The 26972-nt window shown below is 38.0% G+C and overlaps 1 protein-coding gene across 11 annotated transcripts in view; it reads left to right on the top strand.

The window, feature by feature from the left end:
* LOC126281430 (MIT domain-containing protein 1-like) overlaps positions 1–23918 on the top strand; it is an 85278-nt gene extending 61360 nt beyond the window's left edge. For 5 of the 11 annotated variants that reach the window (XM_049980384.1, XM_049980387.1, XM_049980385.1 and 2 more), the window contains 2 exons: positions 9775–9929; positions 22514–23918. In XM_049980384.1, coding sequence (XP_049836341.1) covers positions 9775–9919 — 145 coding nt within the window. In that variant the 3' untranslated portion in view covers positions 9920–9929; positions 22514–23918. Of the gene's footprint in view, positions 1–9774; positions 9930–17501; positions 17577–19943; positions 20231–22513 lie in introns of all 11 variants that reach the window. The other 6 variants (XR_007551267.1, XR_007551268.1, XR_007551266.1 and 3 more) reach the window with 2 other exon arrangements.
* Positions 23919–26972: the final 3054 nt, after the last annotated feature.

Genomic DNA, 26972 nt, shown 5'->3' with positions numbered 1-26972 from the left:
GCCAAAGCCTTGCAGACAAACAAAAATTACATGAAGCGAAATGTAGTGTGAGGAGGGCTATGCGAGAGGCGTTCAATGAATTAGAAAGTAAAGTTCTATGTACTGACTTAGCAGAAAATCCTAAGAAATTTTGGTCTTATGTCGAAGAGGTAGGTGGATCAAAACACAATGTCCAGACAGTCTGTGACCAAAATGGTACTGAAACAGAGGATGACAGACTAAAGAAGACTGCACTGTAGTTCCTTCTCTAGATTTTCGCACAGATGACAAAATGGTAGATATCGAAATAGACGACAGAGTGATAGAGAAACAATTAAAATCGCTCAAAAGAGGAAAGGCCGCTGGACCTGATGGGATACCAGTAAGATTTTACACAGAGTACACGAAGGAACTTGCCCCTCTACTTACAGCGGTGTACCGTAGGTCTCTAGAAGAGAATAGCATTCCAAAGAATTGGAAAAGGGCACAGGTCATCCTCATTTTCAAGAAGGGACGTCGAACAGATGTGCAGAACTATAGACCTATATCTCTAATGTCGATCGGTTGTAGAATTTTGGAACATCTATTATGTTCGAGTATAATGACTTTTCTGGAGACTAAAAATCTACTCTGTAGGAATCAGCATGGGTTTAGAAACCCAGCTCACGCTATTCATCCACGAGACTCAGAGGGCCATAGACACGGATTCACAGGTAGGTGCCGTGTTTCTTGACTTCCGCAAGGCGTTCGATACAGTTCCCTACAGTCGTTAAATGAACAAAGTAAGGGCATATGGACTATCAGACCAATTGTGTGATTGGATTGAGGACTTCCTAGATAACAGAACGCAGCATATCATTCTCAATGGAGAGAAGTCTTCCGAAGTAAGAGTGATTTCAGATGTGCTGCAGAGGAGTGTCATAGGACCGTTGCTATTCACAATATACATAAATGACCTGGTGGATGACATCGGAAGTTCACTGAGGCTTTTTGCAGATGATGTTGTGGTGTATCGAGAGGTTGTAACAATGGAAAATTGTACTGAAATGCGGGAGGATCTGCGGTGAATTGTCGCATGGTGCAGAGAATGGAATTGAATATCAATATAGACAAGTGTAATGTGCTGCAAATACATAGAAAGATAGATCCCTTATCATTTAGCTACAAAATAGCAGGTCAGCAACTGGAAGCAGTTAATTCCATAAATTATCTTGGAGTACGCATTAGGAGTGATGATCATATAAAGTTGATTGTCGGTAAAACAGATGCCAGACTGAGATTCATTGGAAGAATCCTAAGGAAATGCAATCCAAAAACAAAGGAAGTAGTTTACAGTATGCTTGTTCGCCCACTCCTTGAATACTGCTCAGCGGTGTGGGATCCTTACCAGATAGGGTTGATAGAAGAGATAGAGAAGATCCAACGGAGAGCAGCGCGCTTCATTACAGGATCATTTAGTAATTGCAAAAGCGTTACAGAGATGATAGGTAAACTCCAGTGGAAGACTCTGCAGGAGAGACGCTCAGTAGCTCGGTACGGGCTTTTGTTAAAATTTCGAGAACATACCTTCACTGAAGAGTCAAGCAGTATATTTCTCCCTCCTACGTATATCTCGCGAAGAGACCATGAGGATAAAATCAGAGAGATTAGAGCCCACACAGAAGCATACCGACAATCCTTCTTTCCACGAACAATACGAGACTGGAATAGAAGGGAGAACCGATAGAGGTACTCAGGGTACCCTCCGCCACACACCGTCAGGTGGCTTTTGGAGTATGGATGTAGATGTAGATGTAGATCAGGTTGTGACCAGGCACAGTGTCATGAGCTATGCAGATTCCAACTCCCAAAGAAGAAAGAGTTGTATTCCTCCATATTGGTGGAATGGAAATCAAGACCGACCCTTTCCAGTGTTGCCTGATAATATCAAAAACCTGGATCCTAACCATAATCAGTCATAATGTTCTTATAAGATTCAGCCAATGTCCAAGTGATGTTTCCCAACAACACTATGAGGCACCCATGTTCTCATGTAGCTGCTATTGATGGTCATGAGTTCCACCTGGAAAACCTAATGGCTTCTTACTTTACGTGTGTGTATGGACCTGTTGATGTAGTTCAGGAATTCTTTTCCTTTGTCCTCGCCATCCACATGGTTGCAAGATTCTCATCTGAAGGGCACTGATTCAACCTTCACATAGCTGCCCTCATGTCCCTGATTATCTAACAACGTTCATACTTCCACCAAGGGCTGTGACAACATACATGCCTGACTAAGGAAGGTGTGCATCTCAACAACTATGTCATAGCCACCCAATTTTTTTGACTTCTGTAGAAGTTTCACTTGTTTTGAACTATTAGTTTTGACCGGGAAGAAATCATTTGACAACTGGTTAATAGATTTTAAGATACTAGCAAGTCCTTCTAAACTAGAGCAATCCATCTGCATGGTGAAACCACATGAGCAGCACTGACTTCCCATAACTCATTTGCATGCATTGCAGAAGCATGGAGCTGGCAGCTCACAGTCATTGAGAGGTGTGCTGTCATTGACTGCCCCTGCCACATTGCTACAGAAACATACGGTAGACTCTATACAGCTTCATCACAATGTAGCGGCACTAATGGGCTCTGCATACATGGAGATATGCTTAAAATTGGAATTTCCTTTTAGCTTTTTATTTTCCATATTTTCTATGGAGGGAAGTGGATGTTATATACCTGAGATTCATGAAGTATTACCACACTGATTGGATGTGATCATATATAACAAACATTAAAGTGATAATTGAAAACTGAAGGTCATTGATTTACCTGGGACCTGTAAACATGCACGAAAGAATAGCTGATGAAATCATGTTCATATTCAGTTTTCTGCTAAACTTGTACTGACACTGAGAAACATTTTGGACAGAACAAATGAAACAGATTTATACCAATGAGCATAATAACTGATTATAATTGTCAAATTTGATTATAATTGACAAAAAAATTCAATAGCTTCACTGTAGGCTGTTGTGCATAAATCAAGCAAATGGACTAATAGGATTGTTACTGTTGATAACATGAACTGCAGTGAACAGAAAGAGGAAGAAAGCACAGGTGTGGAGGTAAAGCAGAGACGAGTATTAGTCAAGTAAATTTCTATCTAGATAATTATTCAAGTAAGTAGATCATTCAAACAAATTTATTTGCAAATAAAGTATTTGTGAGTTAAATAATGAATAACTTAGAATGCCATTGTATTTTCTGTGTTTACTGTCCTTGACTAAGTGCAGTTTTTATTTGAGAAATAATTTATTAATGGATTGTACATAAATGCGCTTCAGTGCTGCAGTGGGTTAAGTTCCAGATCACAAAGCCAAAAGTTCTGCATTCAATCACATATTGGTTCTATGATTTTTTTTCTGTTACTTATTGCTTCTTTCATCTCTCACGATGAGAAAAATGCCAAGTCAAGTTGTGCCATGTTTTTGGAGTAAATGCTGAACTGCAGGTCACCTCTTAACTGGCTGTATTAGTCAATTCAGAGGTGGGAGGAAGTCCAGAGCAAAACACCATGCTTAATAAAGCACTGCAATGTTCAAACCAACCGTTGGCTTGTGCACAACTTTACTTGCCTTACAGTGGAACAAATGCAACACAAAAATACTTCATTAGCAGCCCTACTTAACTGGCTCTGAACTTCTATAAGTTTGTCAAAAGCATTTGAAAAGCTCAAATATTATGGTGTCAGAGGATATCTTGCTGGTAACTGGTTTTCATGTCAACTAAAAGCATGCAGAGGGCCACATTAAGAAACCCAAGGAGTGTGAACAATGAAACAGCCTCTTCAAAGTAAGGAATAATCACTGCATTTGTACCACAGGGATCAATATAAGATCCTCTTTTGTTCTTGTTGTGTTGTGGTCTTCAGTCCAAAGACTAGTTCGATGTTGCTCTCCATGGCACTCTATCCTATGCAAGCTCTTTATCTCCAAATAAGTGCTGCAACCTACATCCTTTTGAATATGCATACTGTATTTATCTCTTGATTTCCTCTATAATTGCCCCCCCCCCCCTCCACACACACACACACACACACACACACACACACACACACACACACACACACACACACACACACCACTCACTCACTCACTCACTCACTCACTCACTCACTTTCTCTCCAGTACCCCTTGATGTCACAAAATGTGTCATATCAACCAGCCCCTTCATTTAATCAAGTTGTGTCACAATTTTCTTTCACTGCAGTCCTATTCAGTACCTCCCATTAGTTACATGATCTAACCATCTAATCTTCAGCATTCTTCTGCAGTGTCACACATCAAAAGCTTCTGTTCTGTTCGTATCTAAAGTGTTTATTGTCCACATTTCACTGCCATACAAGACTACACTCAGACACATGCCTTCAGTAAAGACTTTCTAATGTCAATGGCCTCTGAGACCATGACATGCAGTTCCTTCTGATAAATGTTACTACTTAACAAGATATAAAATCTGTTAAATCTGAGCTCAAGAGGTTAATCAATAAGCCAAAAATTGATTATTTTAGGACACTCCTCAGAGACATTCACTGGACTGATGTTTACAGTGCTCATGGCATGAATGAAAAATATAACACTTTTGCTAATAAAGTGCTTACCTTATTTGAACAGTTTTCCCCCAAAACTAACCAAGGTTAGAGCAAAGTCTACGAAGAAGCCATGGATTACTCAAGAAATAGGGGTAGCTTGTAAAACAAAAATAAAACTGTGTCTGTCAATCCGAAACAGTTCTGATGTTGATGCTATAGCACATTACAAGAAATACTGCAAAATATTAAACACTGTAATACGGACATCAAAGCAAATATATTACAAGGAAAAGACAGTCATGTCAGATAACAAAATAAAGACAATATGGGATATAGTGCAGGAGGAGACCGGTAGAACCAGACATGAACAGGGACAAATAGCATTAAGAGTAAATGATTTATTGGTGACAGATGTTTATAGTGTTGCAGAACTTTTTAACAAACATTTTATAACTGTTAGTGAAAAGATGGGGTTGTCAGGTTTTGTAGATGCTGCTATGGAATACCTCAGACCAGGCATTTCAAGTAACTTCCATAATATGAATTTGACCCTCACTAACCCAGCAGAAATAATGTCCATCATAAAATCTTTTAAATCAAAAACATCTAGTGGGTATGATGAAATATCAACAAAGTTAATTAAAGAATGTGATTCTGAGTAAAGTAACATATTAAGCTATCTGTGTAACCAGTCATATATAAGTGGAATATTTCCTGAATGGTTGAAAGATGCTACAGTTAAGCCACTATTTAAGAAGTGGCAAAGAAATAGCATCAAATTTCCATCCCATTTCACTTTTGCCAGCATTCTCAAAAATTTTAGAAAAAGTTATGAACAATCGGCTTTATAACCATCTTGCCTCAAATAACATACTGTCAATGTCGCAGTTGGGATTTCTAAAGGGTTCTGATATTGAGAAGGTTGTCTACACTTACAGTGAAAATGTGCTTAATTCATTAGACAAAAAATTACAAGCAACTGGTATATTTTGTGATCTGTCAAAGGCATTTGACTGTGTAAATCACAATATCCTTTTAAGTAAATTAGAATAGTATGGTGTAACAGGAAATGCTGCAAAATGGTTCAAATCTTATATCTCTGGCAGGAAACAAAGGGTGTTATTACTAAAGAGACATGTTTTAAGCTATCAGGCATCATCCAACCGGGAACTAATTACATGTGGGGTCCCACAAGGTTCCATTTTAGGGCCCTTACTTTTTCTGGTGTATATCAATGACCTTTCATCATTAACATTACCAGATACCAAGTTTGTTTTGTTTGCCAATGATACAAACATTGCAATAAATAGCAAATCAAGTGTAGTCTTAGAAAGATTGGCTATTAAATATTTGTGAGCATTAATCACTGGTTCCTAGCCAATTCTTTGTCACTAAACTTTGAAAAAACACGCTAAATGCAGTTCAGAACTTGTTAGGGGTGTCCCACGAGTATATGCCTAACACACTATGAAAAGCAGACAGAAGAAGTGGGCAGTGTTAAATTCTTGGGATTACAGCTTGATGATAAATTCAACTGGGAGGAGCACACCACAGAACTGCTGAAACTTCTTAACAAATCCCTGTTTGCAATGTGCATTAGTGTTTGTAAAATGATTCTTTCATATAGTGTATATTAAAAAAAATAATGATCATTCCACTTGTAACCTGCTGAATGGTACATCAGCTTATTTGTTTGAGTTGTAAATATTTGTCATGTATTATTGTTTTTCTGACATGTTCTACTTCCTGGAGGACTTCCTCACTACAGATCAATTGGAATGAAAGTAAATCTAATCTAATCTACATCTATATCTATATCTATATTCAATGATAACAGATTTCTCTTCTTCAGAAACACTTTTCTCACTATTGCCAGTCTTTATTTTATATCCTCTCTAATTCAGCCAACATCAGATTTTTTACTGCCCAAATAGCAAAACTCACCTACTACTCCTTTACTCTCTTGTTTCCTAATCTGATTCTCTCAGTGTCATCTGATTTAATATGACCACATTCCATTAACCTTGTTTTGCTTTTGTTGATGTTCATCTTATATCCTCCTTTCATGACACCGTCCATTCTGTTCAGCTGTTGTTCCAATTCCTCGAACTTTTAAGTCCATAACAAAATGGTTTAGTTTACTGCTAGCTCAATGCACAGATGGTATAACACTGGGGATAGGCTAAAATTCTGTCTTACTCCCTTCTCAACCACTTCTTCCCCTTCATGCCCGTCGACTCTCGTAACCGCTGCATGATGTCTGCACAAGTCGTAAATAGGCTTTCAAGGAGTGTATTCCAGTCAACACTGTCGAAAGGTTTCTCTAGGCCTACAAATATTAGAAGCGTAGGTTTTCCCTTCCTTAACTTATCTTCTAAGAAAAATGATAGCATCAGTATTGCCTTGCATGTTCCTACATTTCTCCAGAACCCAAGATTATCTTCCTCGAGGTTGGCTTCTACCACTTTTTCCATTCTTCTTCTCTGTGTTAGTACTTTGCAGTCCTAAATTACTAAATTGATAGTTCAGTAATATTTACTCCTGTCAGCACCTGCTTTCTTTGGAATTGGGATTATTACATTCTTCTTTAAGTCTGAGAGTATTTTGCCTATGTCTACATCTTGCACAACAGATAGAATAGATTTTTTATGTCTGGCTATCTCAAGGATGTCAGTAATTCTAAATGAATGCCATCTGCTCCATTGGCATTTTTTCAACTTAGGTCTTTCAGTGCTCTGTCAAATTCTTCTCACAGTCCCCCATTTCATCTGTATCTAAATCCTCTTTCTATTCTATAATGTTGCTTTCAAGTGCATTTCCCTAGTATAGACCTTTATATATTCACTCCATTTTTCAGATTTCTGATTTTTGTTTAATATTGGTTTTCCATCTGAGTTCTTGATGTTAATACAGTGGCTTCTCATTAATTTGTCCTATAGCCATTCCCATTTGGTCTTTTTTGCAGTTCCTGTAAATCTCATTTTTTAGACTGGCAGGCGGATAAGGAAAGGAAGCAAAGGGTTGTTCAAAACCTGCAATGACGGGTTTTGCATACTGCAATGTTTTCAAGACTACCATTAGGAAGAAAATTACGTATAAATTACATGTAATTATTTTTTTTATAACATATGAAATAAATATGCACTTCTGATATTTTTTTGTCTCATCAATATCTTTGTGAGCAAATGTTTCTGGGGGGGGGGGGGGCAGGGGGGGGAGGGGGAGTTGTTTCCTTGTTTTAGGAAATGCTAATGCACCAGTACTGATCTAAACACACACACACACACACACACACACACACACACACACACACACACACACATATAAAATAGAAAAAACTTCCACATGGAAAAAATATATTAAAAACAAAGATTCCAAGACTTATCAAGCGGGAAAGCGCCGGCAGACAGGCACAATGAACAAAACACACAAACACACACACAGAATTACTAGCTTTCGCAACCGATGGTTGCTTCTTCAGGAAAGAGGGAAGGAGAGAGAAAGACGAAAGGATGTGGGTTTTAAGGGAGAGGGTAAGGAGTCATTCCAATCCCGGGAGTGGAAAGACTTCCCTTAGGGGGAAAAAAGGACAGGTGTACACTCGCACACACACACATATCCTTGGTAAGTCTTGGAATCTTTGTTTTTAATATATATAAGCATATTTCCTAATTTATAAAGCAAGAAGCTTAAAATTATGCTAGATGTTTGCCTTAAGATGCGTGACTGGTATGTAATTATTCTTTAAATTTGCTAGGAAATTGCTGGTTCACCTATGCAATTGAAAAGGAGAGATAGCAATGTTGAATGTGTTAAACTATTTGTTAGTGATTATCAAATTATGCTTTGCCCTAAATTCTAGCAAGCAGCTTCCTCTTTCATTTCTCTCCTCCAGTCCATATTTACTTATTTTTCCTTCTCTTCCTTTTCCTGCCAACAAATTCCAGTCCCTCATCTCAGGTAAATTTTTCGCTCCTTGAACTCATCCTTTTGCCTCATGATACATTTTTTTCAATCTCTTCATCATCTCCAGAGATAGTTGACATATACACTTGTACTACTGTGGCAGGTGTTCCTTTTGTGTCTGTCTTGGATATGATACTGTATTAACTATGATGTCCATAGTAACTTACCCACATTTCTATTTTGATCTTTATTATTAGACCTAATCCTGCATTATCCGTTTTTAATTTTGTATTTAGAACCCTGTTTCTCCTGCCAACAAACTTCACTAAATCCCACTCTATCTAACTTCAACCTATCTGCCCATAACATTCAACGCTCTACCCTGTAGATGCATTTTATTTTTCCTGCTGGGGACATCCTTCTGAGAAGTCCCTGCCTGGAGATCCAAATGGGGTACTATTTTACCTCCAGAATATTTTCTTCAAGAGAATACCATCATCATTCAGTCATACAGTAGAGCTGCATGCCCTTGGTGAAGATAGTAAGTGTAGTCTTCCACTGCTTTAGGCTATTCGCATTACCAGCACAGCAAGCCACCACACCACAACAAGGTCTATGGTTCGCATTCTTGTTATACATAAATTAGTTGCCATGGTATATCAAAGAAGCAAAAATAGTTCACTTCACTGGCTTTGCAAGTATTATAACAAAGTCTAATAGACTTCAACAGTTGGAAATGCAAAGAAAATTTTCTTGAGCGGTGTTTACTGTTTCTCTGCAACTGGAACTTAGATAAAATACAGTACTTGCAATTACATACAGCCCAAAGTGTGACACACTGTTAATAATAATGCTTGAAGGAAAATGAATGAAAGAGAATATTCCAAATTCTTGGAGGTTTATATCAGTAAGAATCTGATCTGAAAGTATCATATTACAGATCCTTTTAGATGTCAGAGCTCTGAAACTTTTGTGTTGAGGATAACAGCAGATAGTGGAGATGAAAATGTCAAAATTTTGACTTGCTTTCTCTAATTTCAGTCACTAATGTTATCATATCATATTCTTGTTATTTTCATTCTGACATTTCATGTTTTATTGTCATTAGTACATTTTACTGTATGCATACTATTAAGTATTCTACAACATTGTGCCACTATGAGGTGCCCAATACAAAAACTGAACAAATAAATTACATGAATGATGACAGTGCCGCACAATACATCACCACCGATTTTTATAAAAAGGCAAAATAAAATATATATTTTTAGCTAACTTTGTACTCACATTATACTTGTGCTGTTCTGTTTCAGATTGGACAATGGATGGATCATTAAAATTGGTCGAGGACTTGACTATTTCAAACCGCCAGAAAATAAATTTGCAGTTGGGAACTTTGAACTTGACTTCAGATTTTGCTACCAGACCACAGTTGACATTTATCATTCAAAGAATTAAAGGCTAAATGGTAAGCTTTGTACAGTAATTTCCTTCTAACCTTATTATAAAATTTATTGCAGCTTCCTGGCAGAAAAATAGTTTAATGCTGACCGTCTCTTACTGTTAATTTATTAAACACAAATGAAACATTTTTGTATTTATTTTAGCACTGCACATTTCAGTGGTTCACACCTTCATCTTTTGGTGGAAAATTATGTAGTTTCCTTATGGTATTGGTAAGGAGCGCATATGCTTTTGCACAGGAGCAAACCAAGAGGGAACTAGGTTATATTTTATCTTTTCCTCAGAAGTCAAAATATAACCTGGTTTTCAGTTCTCCAATTACTGTGGAAAGGCATATGTGTTCCTCATTGGTTTCACATCTGTAACTGTGTGATTTACCACTTGAAGACAAAGGTGTGAAACACAGGAGAATATCATCATCATCATCATCATCATCGTCGTCGTCGTCGTCGTCGTCGTCATCAGTTCTCAGTTTCATTAGCAGCTTCCTCCTGTGATCCATTGCTTCCTTCTAAATGTTACTGTAAGTGCTGCCATCCACCACAATACCCAGGATGTGAAATCTCTTCCTCCCTCAGCTTCCCTTCCCATCCACCTACCCTTCTAATACTGTCTTTTACAAGATGTTCCTTCTTTCTCAATATATGTCCAATCCAGTTTCCTTTTATTACATTCAAGTATTGTCTTTGGTCTTCCAGTCATCTTTGTACCTCTTCATTTTTCACTCTTATTCTTTCCATCTTCTACATCTCAAAGGCCTGCAGCATTGCTTTAGCTTTCTTCCATAGTGTCCATGTTCCAGCACCATACAGGAGAACACTCCACACAAAACATTTTACTAATATTTTCCTCAAGTCTTTGTCCATATTGTTACAAAAGTTTTCCTTTTCTTACAAAATGTCTCTTTCACTATTGTTATCCTAGTTTTTTGTGCTGTTCTTCCAGTCAGTTTCTATCCTAAAAAGTTTTCAATGGTGTTGAGCCACAATCACACAATACTTTTTAAAAGACTAAACCGTCATTTGACTGTGTTCTACTATATTTATTTTCTGTGCTCTCTAGATTTCAACTTTTATGCCATTATCAAGTACAATGCTAAATGTTGTTAGACTATTATTATGTCATTTTTCTAACATCTTTCATAATCGTATTTGATAACAGCATAAAAACAGAAACCTAGAAAGTGCAGAAGATAAATACAGTAAAACACAATCTAATGTTGGTTTACTCTTTTAGAAAGTTTGTATCCTGCTTCTTAGATATTCACGGCAATGAACATGTTCTAATATTTCTCCATTCATCATAGTATTGGTTTTCATTCTGTAAATCTTTCTGTTAGCTTCAATGGAATCCACTATGTCCTGTAATTCTTTTTCATCTGTTGCTAGAAGGACCATATCATTTGCTAATCTCAAACATTGTATTTTTCATCCTCTGACTGTTAAGCACTTGTCACTCAGTGGGTAATGGTCAATAATTTTTTTAAGTACAGATTGAAAAGAATAGGAGACAGACAATAGCCTTGTCTTACTCCTTTTTATAGTCCTAGCCAGGTGGTACTTTTGCCTCCATCAGTGCTTCCTTATTAAAATATAATATAATATAATATAGAGTCATCCAGTTTTCCAGTCCGCTCTCTTTTCCCACATTATAGCTGCAGGCTTATCCCAAGACACATTATCAAGTGCGTTTTTTCAGGTATAAAACACATATATAGGGAGTGGCAAAATGATCTGACAGTTTTAAAGTACAAATAACACAAATATTATGAGTGATAAAAATGTTTTATTGGTTATTACAGAATAGTGTTAATGGAAATTAAAGAAAACAACATTGGAAGATGCAGTTTCATCAGTTTAAGATTTGAAGATGATATCCTTCAAATGGTGCCATTCTGTGATGAAGCAATCTTCTAATCTTGCACCAAAACTGTCAAATACCTTCCCTAACATTGCACAAGGCAGGTTGGTGATTTCTTGAGTTATGGCCACCTTAAGTTCTCCCAATGTGCAGGGCTTGTTTGTGTCGGCTCTTGATCACAGGAAAAAATTACAAGTGCTTAGGTCAAAGGAGTGTGCTGGCCATGCAATATCCCGGAAACATGAGATTACTCGGCCATGAAACTTACTTTTCAAAGAGTCCATCACCTTGTTGGCTGTACGGGCAGCTGCCCCATCCTGCTGGAACCACATTCTACTGTGCACTAAGCATTTTCTCCAAAGTTCAGGGATCAGGAAGTTTTTTTAATATCAACAGATAATGTTGTGAATTGACCATAACAGTTTGACCACCCTCTTCAAAGAAGTATGGCCCAGTGACACGTTTTTGTTACACCACACCACACAGTGACCTTAGGACTATGCAATTCTTCAGGATTTGTAGCTGACCAATAATGAAAGTTCAGTTTGTTCACATAACCATCCAGATGAAAATGCACCTCATCACTCATCATGAATTTTTTTAAATATATCATCAAATCAGTAATTTGCTCTGAAAATGCTTTTCACTTTGCATAGTCATTGGGCTTTAACTGCTGAACAATAGCCATTTTGTATGGATGGTGGAAATGCAGATCAAACCACAAAATTCATCTTACCGAGCGGTCAGACTTTTAAAAAAAAACACCTCGACAACAAATGTGCGATGCTCAACTGACCACTGCTCCATGGCTGCTACAAATGTCCATGTGTAGGCTGTGAAACACGCCTATCCACACCATCCCTCACCAGCCACTTGCTCAATCGTGTGGCGGCGAAAACTGTAAGATCATTTTGTTGCTCCTTATCAGTGTTGAACATGGTTGTTATTCAGCAGCCATATGTTGGTTTCAACATAGGATTAAACAGCCAACCGGTTGCACATAAATGATAGGTACATTGACCTAGGTTTCGATATCTATTAGGGGTGTCTTGATCAGAATAAATGTTGCTAAATCGTATAAAATAATAAATAGGAAATGAGATATGACCAAAAATGCATTAATCAAGATGACATTGTTCAGGACACATAAAGGTTATTTACATAATTACATTCCTATAAAACCAAAGACAGAATTTGGAGCAGCTATGCTCCTGTGAAAAGTAAAATATAACTCTGCAGCCTTTGCCATGTGTGCAGGGGCTTACTTTGCTAGGCTGAAAACAATACGATTTGCGCCACCTATCAGACGCGGACAAGTAAAATGTGTCCATTTGAAACATTATAACAGAAATACTTGAAAAAAAACAAAAACAGTATTATGAAAAGGGAAGTTGCTGCTCACCATGTAGCAGAGATGCTGAGTCACAGATAGGCATAACAAAAAGACTGTCAGAAATAAGCTTTTGGCCGGCAAGGCCTTCATGATGAAAAATGGATGACACACACACACACACACACACACACACACAAACGACTGCAGTGTCTGGTAACTGAAGCCACAATGTGATTGGCAGTGTCAGTGCATTATGGAAGTGGTGACTGGATGGGGGTAAGGAGGAGACTAGAAGGGGGAGGGGGAGGGATAGTAGGGAAGGGGTGGCAGACACTGAAGTACTGCTAGGGAGCACGCAGAGATGAGTTGGAGAGAGGGTAGGGCAGCTATGTGCAGTTGGAAAGTTAGATGGAGAGTAGAGTAGAGGGGGTGGGGTTAGTGGAAAAGGAGAGAAGTAAAAAGACTGGGTGCAATTGTGAAATGAGGGCTGTGTAATGCTGGAATGGCAACAGGGAAGGGGCTAGATGGGTGGGGACAATGACTAACAAAGGTTGAGGCCAGGAGGGTTACGGAAAATAGGATATATTAGAGAGAAAATTCCAAGCTATGCAATTCAGAGAAGCTAGTGTTAGTGGGAAGGACCCATGTGGCAGAGGCTGTGCAGCACTCATTGAAATGAAGGATGTCGTGTTGGGCAGTGTGTTCAGCAACAGGGTGGTCCATTGTTTCTTGGACCACAGTTTGTCAGTGGCCATTCATGTGGATAGAGAGCTTGTTGGTTGCCTAGATAGAACGCAGCACAGTGGTTGCAGCCTAGCTTGTAGATCACATGACTGGTTTCACAGGTAACCCTGCCTTTACCGAGCAAGGTGGCGCAGTGGTTAGACATTGGACTCGCATTCGGGAGGACGACGGTTCAATCCCGTGTCCGGCCATCCTGATTTAGGTTTTCCGTGATTTCCCTAAATTGCTCCAGGCAATGGTTCCTTTCAAAGGGCACGGCCAACTTCCTTCCCCGTCCTTCTCTAATCCAATGAGACCGATGACCTCACTGTCTGGTCTGCTTTCCCAAAACAACCAACCAACCCTGCCTTTGATGGGATAGGTGATGTTTGACTGGGCTGAAGTAGGTGTTGGTGGGAGGATGTTTGGGACAGTTCTTGCATCTGTGTCTGTTACAGGGATATGAGCAATGAGGTAAAGGGTTGAGAACTGGAGTTGTGTAGAGATGGACCAGTATATTGTGTAGAAACTTCCTGGCAAATTAAAACTGTCTGCCGGACCGAAAGTCGAACTCGGGACATTTGCCTGTCGCAGGCAAGTGCTCTACCAACAGAGCTACCCAAGCACGACTCACGCTCTGTTCTCACAGCTTTACTTCTGCCAGTACCTCGTCTCCTACCTTCCAAACTCTACAGAAGCTCTCCTGCAAACCAGGCAGGACTAGCACTCCTGAAAGAAAGGATATTGCGGAGACATGGCTTAGTCACAGCCTTGGGGATGTTTCCAGAGTGAGATTTTCACTCTGCAGCAGAGTGTGCACTGATATGAAACTTCCTGGCAGATTAAAACTGTGTCGGACTGAGACTCGAACTTGGGACCTTTGCCTTTCGTGGGCAAGTGCTCTACCAACTGAGCTACCCAAGCATGACTCACGCCCTGTCTTCACAGCTTTACTTCCACCATTACCTTGTCTCCTACCTTCCAAACTTTACACAAGTTCTCCTGCAAACCATGCAGGAGTGCTAGTCCTGCATGGTTTGCAGGAGAGCTTCTGTAAAGTTTGGAAGATAGGAGATGAGGTACTGGCAGAAGTAAAGCTGCGAGGATGGGGTGTGAGTCGTGCTTGTGTAGCTCAGCTGGAAGAGCACTTGCTTGCAAAAGGCAAAGGTCCTGAGTTAGAGTCTTGGCCCGGCACGCAGTTTTAACCTGCCAGGAAGTTTCATATCAGTGCACACTCCACTGCAGAGTGAAAATCTCATTCTGGATATTTTGTGTAGGTTTGGTGATCAGCGGAATAACACTGTGGGAGGGTTGGGAAGGATAGTGGGCAGAACATTTCTCATTTCAGGTCTCGACGAGAGGTAGATCTACATTTTAATGACTGCTTCTCACCCTGTGTCATATGCATCATTCCCACTAACACCAACTTATCTGAATTGCTCAGGTGGGAATTTTCCGTGCAATATATCCTAAATTCCCATAACCCTCCTGGCCTCAATCTTCCTTAGTCATTGTCCTCACCCATCCAGCCCTTTCCCAGTCCCCATTCCAGCACTACACAGCCTTATTCCACTGATGCACCCAGCCTTTTCACTTCTCTCCTTTTCTGTTAACCCCACCTCCCGACTGCACATAGCTGCCCTACCCTCTTCCCACCTCGTCTCTGCATGCTCCCCCTCCCATCATGCACTGGTGCTTCAGTTGCCAGAGACTGCAGTCGTGTGTGTGAGCTGCATTTGTGTAAGTGTGTGTGTTCTATTTTTGACGAAGGCCTTGCCGGCAGAAAGCTTATTTGTGACAGTCTTTTTGTTGTGCTTATCTGAGTCTGACTCAGCATCTCCACTATATCGCGAGTAGCAACTTCCCTTGTCATAATATTGTTACATTCCATCCTGGATTTTCCATTGGTTGAAAATAAATGACAGTTAATTTTAAAAACAATGTCTAAAGGGAGCTTAATGTCTTTTTGAAAATACACAGTAGTCAAGCAATTAAGTATAGTAGAGCCAACTGGTAGGCTTTACAGTCTAGCAGTAATTTCTGTTGTAATGTTTCAAGTGGGCACATGTTACTGTCCACGCATATTGTTTTTGTGGCAGCAATATAAGCCACTGGGCCAATCAGTCTGATGATGTTCCCAGCTGGCCACACATGGCAAACCCTATAATGTTATATTTTACTTTTGACAGGAGCATAGCTGCTCCAAATTCTGACTTTTGCTTTTTAGCAATGTAATTTTATGTTAAGTAATCTTTGTGTCATGAAAATTGTAATTTTCATTATTGTGTTTTTGGTTATACCTCATTTGCCACGTATTACTTTATAGGATTTAGCAACATTTATTCTCATGAAGACAGTCTTAGTAGGTTTCGAAACCTAGGTCAGTGTACCTACCATTTACGTGCAACCGGGTGGCTGTTTAATTCTATGTTAGACACACACACATATGTGGTGGTTCTCTTCTCATTTCAATGAATTTCTCTCCAGAAATTCATAAGAATCCTATTGCATATCTTGTGCCTCTATTCCATCTAAAATTAAATTCCTCCTCAGCCAGATTTTCCGATATTTTGTTAACGATTCTTAACATAACTTCATTGCATATAAAATTATGCTGATTTCATGTACACACTGCATTTCTTGCTTCCTTGTTTGTTTAGTATTGGAATCATTACTGATGTCAAAAATTCCTGTCCCTGGAAAACAACTTGGCCATCTTTGCACACTACATTTTTGTCTTTACTGACAATTTCCATAGTAGCACATCCTGGCCTGTTTTGATCCCATGTTGTAGTCTTTGCTGTGTTGTATAGTAAATCATATTTTCTCTTCCTCTCCAGGTCAGCTGCATCACTCTCCTTTTTAAGCCTTTTTTTTTTTAGTCTGCACTGCTTCTCTATGCAGTTCGTTATTCAGCCTTTTGTCTTTCTTGCATCTTCATTGCTCCTATTTTTTAATTTTCTTGTCTCCTCCATTCTCAAAATCATGTCTTATGTAAACCACAGCATTTTTGCCTTGATTTTTGATTCCTTCTTTCAGCATATTCCCCACCCCTCCCCTCAAAGATCCGAGCTGGACATTATTTTACTATGGACGTTGCATTAATATGTAGTGGTATAATAAACATTTGACTAATACATAGATCTGTTTTAATCATTATTGCTGTTGGCATTATGATCAGTTCTCCATCCAGCTATAAAAGTTTCTTTGTTTACTAAAGACTTATTGTATGTTATATACATGTTTTTTAACTCTAGGGAGTTGACTGCACAAGTATGGTGCTGTAATGCCCAGTACTATGTCTGTACTGGCTGTCCGGCTTCCATAGAAAGTTTGTGTGTGTTAACACCATCTAAAGTACATGAGGGCCAGTATTTATTTTCTTGTTTTCACTCTTAGTAGTTTGTAAATTTGACAGTTTAGCATTGTACCATCTGCAGTGCCACAGTCATATAGTTTGATGTCTTTTTATAGCAGCCTCAAACAAGCTGAGGCTTGATATGGTGGTCAATGAATCCTCCTGCCTGGGTTCATTTGATGCCTTCAGTTCAATTTTATCACTCTCTGAATAGATGTTGAGAGCTAGCTTCAGATGTATAGTGTAAGCATATCTTGGAATTTGTTATAACCAAATGATCACAGTTCCTTCTTTCGAATCAGGTGGAGGATTTAAACCACAAGTTCACACTCCTTTGTGGATTTTGTTATGGCTACTATTGTATGGACAAATTTCAGGTGTGTACGAGATTCAGTAAATGGTTATTTACAAATTACATGTACGGTGCTCACATAGTTTTTAAGGGTAGAGAAACTGCTCAATAGACCTGACAATCAATTGTTTACTGTGCTTGAAGAAAGGCATAGACCACCAACATCAAATATGCAGGAGAACATTCATCATTTTATGGCAAGAAGAGAGAATTTTAATTAACTGCAGGGGCATCCATGATATGGTCCTTTGATAAATGTCATTTCCAAGCAGTAATAATTCCCACTGATTACTAAGAATAGAAAGCTGGCCGATACCAGAAAATCAGAAATTGCATTTGGACTTCATATCACAAAGCTAGGCTGGTCACCAATGGTAGCAACATATGTATTGTTATAAATCACTATATAATATCTACTGAAGTGATTGCAGATTATTTGGATGAAAGTAAATATTAAAGGTGAGTTGAACATTATAATCATAATAAAGATTAGGGTTTAACACATATTTTAGGAAAACACAAAAAACTTAGATCTGGGAGCCCCAATAGAGATATGAACCACTATCCTTCTGAATGTGACTTAAGGGTCTTACCACTGTGCCACCACATTCAGACATATAAATGAGTGCATGTATAGTGTCAGTTCAGGAAGCTATTTTTGTTTAATAATCATGTCAGCAAACTGGTTGAGATTGACCTATCAGTGGATAAAATTCAAGAGCACTCTTGTGTGTAGAGTACAAATGTGCTTCAGCCATAATTGAAGTGCTATACAGGACTGATGTAGATGAATTGCAACACATCAGTGTTCCAGTCTGAGCTAGACATACGCTGTTACGGAAATCTTATGCAAAAAGTGTCCTTTTAGTGTTGTAGGCCTCTACTGAGGAGACATAACAACTTTTCTAGCAATAGAATATTCTGTCATTATTGGAAGATATGGAAGATACACAGTGCGTCAACTGAATAGGAGACACTTAACACACACTATGGAAACTTTTTGTGGTTAGGGTTGCAGGTTTGACACTAGTTTTTCCCTAATACTGTGGTAAAGCAACATTATTCTGGCTTGGCAGTTGATTGTCTGCAATGCCTTCCTTTACTCTATATGGAAAACATACCTCTTATATGATAAAGTGCTGTTGATTTTCCACACTAGAGGAAACAGTAAGTTATCTATAAATAAATCCACTAGTATCAACTTGTACTGTCAGCTTACTGATATGGGATCTTTTTTTTTTTTTATCAGTCAGGCTAAAGGTTGACTATTAACAAAAGTCGATATTCAGTTCACGCAACAGCAAGTAGGAGAACAGAGATTTTGTTGCTGGCCATTTAGAACTTCATCAAAGGAAGAAGGAAAAAAAAAAAAAGAGACTGGCTTAGAAAGCAAGATTTGGACTGGCTATTACAACATTATAGATCAGTGCTGCATCACATGGCCAGCAAGATACTGCTGTTGTAAACAATTTCTCAGTGCTCTAGTGGCAGTTCTGGAGACAAATTATAACATAGAACATAAATGCAATCAACATAATGCATAAAGGAAATAGGAGAACCAGGAGAGACAAAAGAGCTATCAAGATGTGTGGGACATCCTTAGATTAGAAACAAAAAACTTGTGGGAAATGGTCAGATGAACATTGTGTTAGAAATATGTAGTAAATGTCTCAAATGAAAGAGACAGCAGACAAGAATAATTATTATAACAGTTGTAACTTTTTTAGGAACCTAAGATGACTCACTAATGAAATAATAACAACAACAACAACAATACTACTACTAATAATAATAATAATAATAATAATAATAATAATAATAATAATAATACTACAACAACATACCATAGGAAACTGTGGTTGAAATAAGAGTTGCCATTATGGCAAAATTGTGGGATTCATTCTTATTTTCTGTTACCACATATGTGAACTACATAACATAATTCGTATAAAGACAGTACACATGATGTTTCTGGAAGGATCACCAATTGAAAGTGGCTTGCTTGAGAACAGTTTTAAACCAGTTGCAATCTAGAACTGATTTCAAATAATTTCATTGCTCATTTAGAAAGCTATAAAATATTGTCCCATAACAAGACTGTAAACTGAAGTACAAGACTGAAGTTATGGAGTGCTTTCATGTTTCGACCAACTTATTGATTCCATTTTTATGTATGATGTTTTGACAACTGAAACAGTTATTTTCTTAAAGTGCTGCAAAGGTGTCTTGTTATGTATTGTCACTACCAGAATTTGAAGTGCTGTTAGTTTCACACCGCTATTCATAGCCAAGTTCAACTCCCTGAGCCTGCTGTGCTCTTCAGTGCTTATTTTTGTTTTCCAGAGCCCATGCTGTTAGTCCTTGTAACACACATTGTCTCTGTGTTTTCCAGCTCTGGTAGTCCTCAGCTCATGTTCTCGTTTCATGGGGTCCCACGTTCGATTCCTGGCGTGGTCAGGGATTTTCACCTGCCTCGAGATGACTGTGTGTTTGTGCTGTCATCATCATTCCTAAAAGTGGTGAGAGTGGGCTGAGCAAAGGTTGGGAATTTGTACGGGTGCTGATAACCTCACAGTTGAGTGCTCCACAAACAAATCATCATCATCATCATCATCATCATCATCATCATCATCCAGCTCTGGTAGATGAATAATCAAGAAATAAAATACAACAGTTGGTGTAAGTGCCAAGTTTCTGGGACAGTGTAACTGAGTCTGTAGAAATCAATGTCAAAAAAACCTAATAAACTAGGACAGAGGTTTAATTTAAACAATACATGGTTTCTAGCACTTGGTTTATTAAATTTTCACCAGTATTAAGGCTTCTCCTAGCTCTATTCTATCTTTGACTGCATCTCACCTTAGTTGGATTTTTTAGGTCTGTAATACTAAGTGTTGGAAGGTATCTGCCAGTTCATGTTTTTCTGTTTCTCTGTGACACACTACTATTTGTCAAACAAACTTGTAACTATTCATGCAGCCCCCACTATCCCTTCTTGGTACAGATCCACACACTTTAGCAGTATTAATATGGGCTGTATGATTTTTTGTAAGCAATCTCCTTTGCAGACTAATTTCATTTTACCAATATTCTACCTATGGACCAAAGTCTGCTACCTACTTCACCTAAGTCTGAGCTATGTGTATTCTGAATACAACATTCTCTCTTCACATACATGAGTCAGGAATGTATTACAGAGAATAGATTGTCCAAAACATTTTTTTTTTTAATATCCTGAGTGATAGTATTAAAAAGTTACAACTTTTGGAAATTATACCAATAAATTGCCACTAAATTGAGACTATAAAGAAGGGGATGAATGTACCTTTACTGCATCATCATCACTACAAATTCCACATTTTTGCATTTCGTATCAATTGACTGAGAAAGTGTCAGCTTAGTGCATAAGTTTGTAGCAGTTTGGTTTTGCATGTTGTCATCCCAGTTGCTATGGGTTGATTCATTGGTTGTCATTTTTTATTTGTAGTTCACTGTGGCCATTTGAGTTAACATACTGTCATTACTGTCAGTTGGAGGTAGTGAGTGGAGCTGTGGAAAATAGAAAATGGAGTGTCAAATGGAGAAACCAGAACATTTCCAATATATTTTTCTGTTTGAGTTCAGTATAGGGCTGACAGCAGCTCAGGTAGCCAGAAACATTTCCGTTGTGTATGGGAATAATACCATTATATAGAGTGTGCCAAGAAAATGGTTTTCTCATTCTAAGGAGGATCGTTTTGACTTAAGTGACTCTCCAAGTTCAAGAAGGCATTCATGGTTAGATTAAGATCATTTAAATACATTAATCCACAACGATCCACACCAGAGAACTGGCAAATTCCACATTGACATTTGTGTGCAATGGGGAAGGTCCAAAAATCGGGTGTATGGGTATCACACATTCTAAGCAAAAGTCACAAAAAACCTGTGGGTGGCCACATGTGCATCTCTGCTTGCTTATCATCAGTTGGCTCGTGAACAACACCAACCATTCCTATCCTGTATTGCTACTGGTGATAAGGAAAAGTGTAACCGTCACTGTTAACATTTACTGCTAACAACGAAGTAGTCTTGGAGATGCAATCCAGGAACAGCAAGCAGAAGGATTGTTTGAAGTGATGCTACTCCACAATAATGCCTGCCTGCATTCTGTTAGGCTGACGACAAACATTATACAGGAGTTGCATTGGAAAGTCATGGTACTGTCTCATTTGATCGTAGCTGAACATGGATTTTAAAAATCAATACAAACTTATTAATAATAGCAATCTACCAAAGATTTCAGAACTAGAAAAAAAACCTTATTTCAGGTACTGTTTTGAGAACTGTGACTCATTGAGCTTAGTGAGAAAGGGAAATGTGCTTTATCAATTGAAGTCCTTATTTAAAAAGTGGTACTCCTCCAATTTAGTTCATGTCGAGATATTTGAGGCTTAAACAAAATTGAGTGAAGCCAATAGAAAGAGATCTCTTGCAGCAGTTGATGGACTGCAGTATTTCAGGTATCTCGAACGGAAAACTATTATCACTTGGTTATGTTTAATTCAGTATCTTGAAATGATCAAAATTGGAGGTGTACCACTGTTGAAATAAGGCCTTCAATAGTTAAAGATGTTCTGCTAAGAATGTTCGCAGTTTTGATATGGATTAAAAGTATGATAGAAGGTTCTCAACATAAAACTGCATTCATACCAATGCTTAATACCATGTAAAATAAGTCTGAATCACATTAAGTTCTACTGTGGTTTGGTATTGTATATAGTGAGACACAATGCAAAAGTTAAGACATTGTTTGTATGCTTAAAAAAAAATCCAATTTTGTCTGCCAATGTGTCTTGATCAATATTCTCATTGTCAGGCATTGATCATTACACAATTATCCAAGCCCTACTCATAACATTTGGAATGAATGTGATGTACAAATTGTAATATAATGTTCTAATGTCATCTCAAATGTTGCAGATGTCCCATGTCACATTCCAGGATGCCACAGTGCAGAATAATGACTGCTGACACTCAGGAAATGTCTGTGTTTATCTTTTACTTAATCAACCATTGCACAAAGAAGGTGTTATTTCAATTTAGTGTAAGCTGAACTCTTCAGAAGCATACAATCTAAAGAGAGAGTATTTATTTGAGTTATTCAATTCTTACGTAAGTCTGTGGGCTTTCATGGCCAGTTAATTACTGATAGAACATTGAACTTTATACTGAATTTGATTATTTATGGCACATACAGTGATGTGGAGTTCACTACGTTAGAGGGAAAAAATGCCGAGACCTTTGGGTGACTTACATACATATATATGGAAGTTCCTCACAGGGGATAAACAATAGCACCTGAAGAAGACTGCGAGTCACGAAGTGAAATATCATGCAGGAAAGACGTGAATAACCAGCAGAAACCCGATTAAACAACATGACAATGCCTCGCTGGGAAAGCTTGAAGAATTACAACATAATTGTGGTTAAACTTTTTTGTATGACTTGATAAGAGACTGACTGCTCAGTTCAGGTCAGAAAATACTATTTCTGCATCATGAATATTATTTGAAACAAACACATGAAAACAGTGTTTGAATATCATATTTACACACACAGTGGTTTGTATTTATATGAACTAACTAAAAGTACAAAATTTAAAGTTGTCATTATTTGACAATGGCACTGTAGTTACTGTGTTTGACTGCAAGTTAATGTCTTCCATCAGTGTGGCTAGCTATCAGCACCAGTTTTCTTCGACAACAGGCTCACAAACTGATTCAGGTTCAGACACCTTTTTTATAATAGCATTTCCTTGCCCAAAGTTTACATTTTGTGCCAATAATGATCTTTGTGTAAGTGTTACATTGTAAAACCTTAAAATATTTAGGGACCACATGTATTTTTAAGGAGTATTGCTTGTACATGAATTGTGAATTTTACATTTTTTTAACTTTAATTATATTTTATCTGGAGTTCCTAAATGATGATGGGTAGGTAGGAAGTGTGTTAGTAATCATACCCTTTAAGCAGATTTGCTAGACTCCATTCAGAAAAAAAAATGCTGGTTCCCACAGTTGTCCTTTCATGCAAGTTTAAACTGAATAATGGTGACTGAGTGGACTAAACCAAGACTTGGTAGCACACATCTGGTAAACATGCACACAGGAAGCTTCAGCTATTGATGAATGAAAAATTTGTATTGAAAATTAAATATTTGTTACTTCAGTTGCCAGCTTTTTGGTCTGTTGACTGAAGCTTGTGTACTTATATAATTTTAACAAGGTCATGTGGGACTTTGGATCCATACTGTAATATTAAAAGATATTTTTTATACTTTTTGTCAAATGTTACAATATATTGTAAAAAAAGTTGAAGAGTCTAATCTTTATTAGCTATGTTTTTCAATGATTTGGAGTAATACCTTGTAAAATTTAGGAATTTTAAACAACAGTTGAATTTTAGGAAGAAGAAGAAGAAGAAGAAGAAGAAGAAGAAGAAGAAGAAGAAGAAGAAGAAGAATAAAAGACCAGACACTAACCCCATATTGCATGACCTTTTTTTTGGAAACCAATTTCAGTGAAAAAGATATCTGGGGTAGGATCTGGCATACCAAATACTTACTATGTAATAGGTTGAAAATAGAAATTGTGGTCAATTTTGATTTATTCAGTACTTCAGGTTAAAATTATTAATCATTCATTAAGCATCATTTTAAATACCTTAAAATCCATCTAGATGATCTAAGTGGCAGAAATTATTCACTTTCAGCTGCTTTCACATGTGTTTACATACATTCAACCTTCAGCAAAGGTGACTGATGTTTAGCTTGATGCGGCGAGATTGTGTTTTTTGTCAGAGGGTAACATCATGCATATGCAAGTGGTTTCCTTAAAATTATATGTAAACTTTTTGTTGCCAAATGGTAGCAGCGATCAATTGAGAGCTAAGACCAGACGGTACTCATTTGTATAGCAGGCTATTTATTTATGCTGCACGGGAGAGAATTAGAAATTGTGGTCTGATAATAGTGTGTTAAAAGACAAATGCATAAATAAAGAGAAAACCGATGGAAATAAAGCAGATAAATGTGAGAACACAATTCAGATATCTGCTGTTTATGTAAATTGTCCAGAACATAATGCAGCCAAATTTTTCTTGGCTTTCCTATTGCTCACTGTACACTGGCTTTGGCCAGTAGTAGTGGTAGGAATCTGTCTCAGCTTCAGCTTTGCCCCATGTGCTCTCCCTTGGTCAAGATTGAGAATAAAGTGGACACGTTTTGCCACATGCACAAAGACCACAATGCACTTTTCCATCAGAAACAATACGCCATCAGTTTTGTGTTTAGCTTGGCAGATCTTTAACTGTGACAGTCCCAAAGTTTTAGTCAGACTTTAAGGGTGAGAGCCGGTCAAAATATCAAGATAAAGCAAGCAAGATTAGTGCCAGTGGTGCACTAATGCATTTTGTGCAGCAAAGTTGTCAGCATTCACCATGATGTGTTAAGGAAATGAAAGGGGCTGTGTCAACTGCTGATTCTCTGCAGTCAATGACATAGTAGTGAACAGATGACATATTTTGAAACAAAGGACAAAGGGATAATGTCACAGTCTCGCACCAGTATAACACAGCCTTGGAAATATTGACATATTCGGAAGAAACAGGCCAAAATTTATGACAACCAAGGTTATAAATTTAATTGCTGATCATTTCACATGCTGCAATTTAAGCTGTGCTATTAAAGCCCAACCTCACAACTCATGACTTGTTTTCCAAATATGTCAAATAGTTGCTGTAATGACAAAGAAGAGAATGGTTTCAATTTTGGCGCTATTTAAATTCATTGCCTCTTTCCTTGGCTCATTTGTTATGTGAAAATATCATCCCATTGGCTACAGGAAAATAATTTATTACCAGCCTATGAGGAGCAGACACACACCACAATGACTGACACTGGCTCTGATCTAGACTTTGTCCTGAGGAGTGTGCAAACTGTTTAATACTGATGGTTGATTAAATGTACAAATGATAGCAGGCTATAGAGATAGACAAAACCACTGTACACAAAAATTTTACTTGGCATTTGGGGATGATGAGGGTGTATGCCAAGCCAGTTGACAAAAAGTTAACTGGAGACCACTAGAACCACATGCTTGTTCCTCAAGTACATTCAAAATAATTATTACCAGTTGTTTTGGTTATATGAATTTGATGTGAGCATAAAACACCAGACTTTGAAGTGGCATCTGTAATCCTCTCTTAGGCAAAGGACAATCTCAGTGTATTCTTTGGTGAATGAAAGTGCGCCTTCCTGGGCTTGTTAACTGATGGGTGGACATTCATAATGCTTTTTATGTTGAAATATTTAAAAGACTGAAACGAAGGATCAGTTGTGCTGGAAAAGACATTTGTGCCAACTGGTTACTGCACCACAACATAGTATGTGGCAATACTTTCTTGCTAGTCCAAGTCTCATCAAGAACAGTACAGCTTCATTGCCCAAACACCAAAAGTTCCAATCCTTCTCTTGATAACTTTTTTTCCCCATTGAATAAAGAAGGCACGGGAAATAAATCATTTCATAACTGTGGAAAACATTTAACAAGCTTTGACTAGGAACCTGCATGCTGAAAACATTAGCAAAGAGGGCTGCCAAACTTAGTAGTCACACTGGTAAAAATATGTCCTACTGTTGTACATATCATGCAGTATTTCATATACATGTGTATAACACAGTAAGCATAAATGTCACAGAATAGTAATGTACATAAATTTTCCATTAAGCGTTGTTCAGTCCAAAAAGTCTTAAAGACTCAGTCCCTCTTGAAATTGGAAAAGAGCCAACTAAAGGCATCATATGGAGCTTTGCACTAAGGTTCGCCCAGGAAATGACAGCACAATGAGTGTGTGTCAGGCTAGCTCAAGAGAAAGCTATAGGTCACATAGCCAGTGGGTCATAGGTCATGGAGTTATTAGATGGACGTACCTTCAACTGACACAGGCCAAAAGTTACTATAGATTTTTATTTGTTGCACATCCACAACTCTTCTGCAATATGTTCATGGCAAACAAATCCACTACAGTTGTAAAATACTTCATTGACCGAAGTCTTTCATGACAGAAGTTGCTATATCAACAATATAGGAAAAGATAGATTGCTACTTACGATAAAGATGGCAAGTTAATTTGCAGATAGGCACAATTAAGATATTTACATAAAGCTTTTGGCCACAGCTTTTATTAGCAAAAGAGAAACACATGCCATTCATACATACAAGCAAGCACACCTCATGCACACAGGACCGCCAACTCCAATATCTTTGGGTCGGAATGCTAAACATACCACGGTTTCAGGGTCCTAGTCGCATCATCAGGTGTATCTGAAATCTAGCTGCAACAGGACATCACCTGCCCTAACGACTTATAGGCAAATGTC

Source organism: Schistocerca gregaria, chromosome 7, assembly GCF_023897955.1.
Source record: "Schistocerca gregaria isolate iqSchGreg1 chromosome 7, iqSchGreg1.2, whole genome shotgun sequence".
Lineage (NCBI taxonomy): Eukaryota > Metazoa > Arthropoda > Insecta > Orthoptera > Acrididae > Schistocerca > Schistocerca gregaria.
This window is presented reverse-complemented; position numbering and strand designations above follow the sequence as displayed.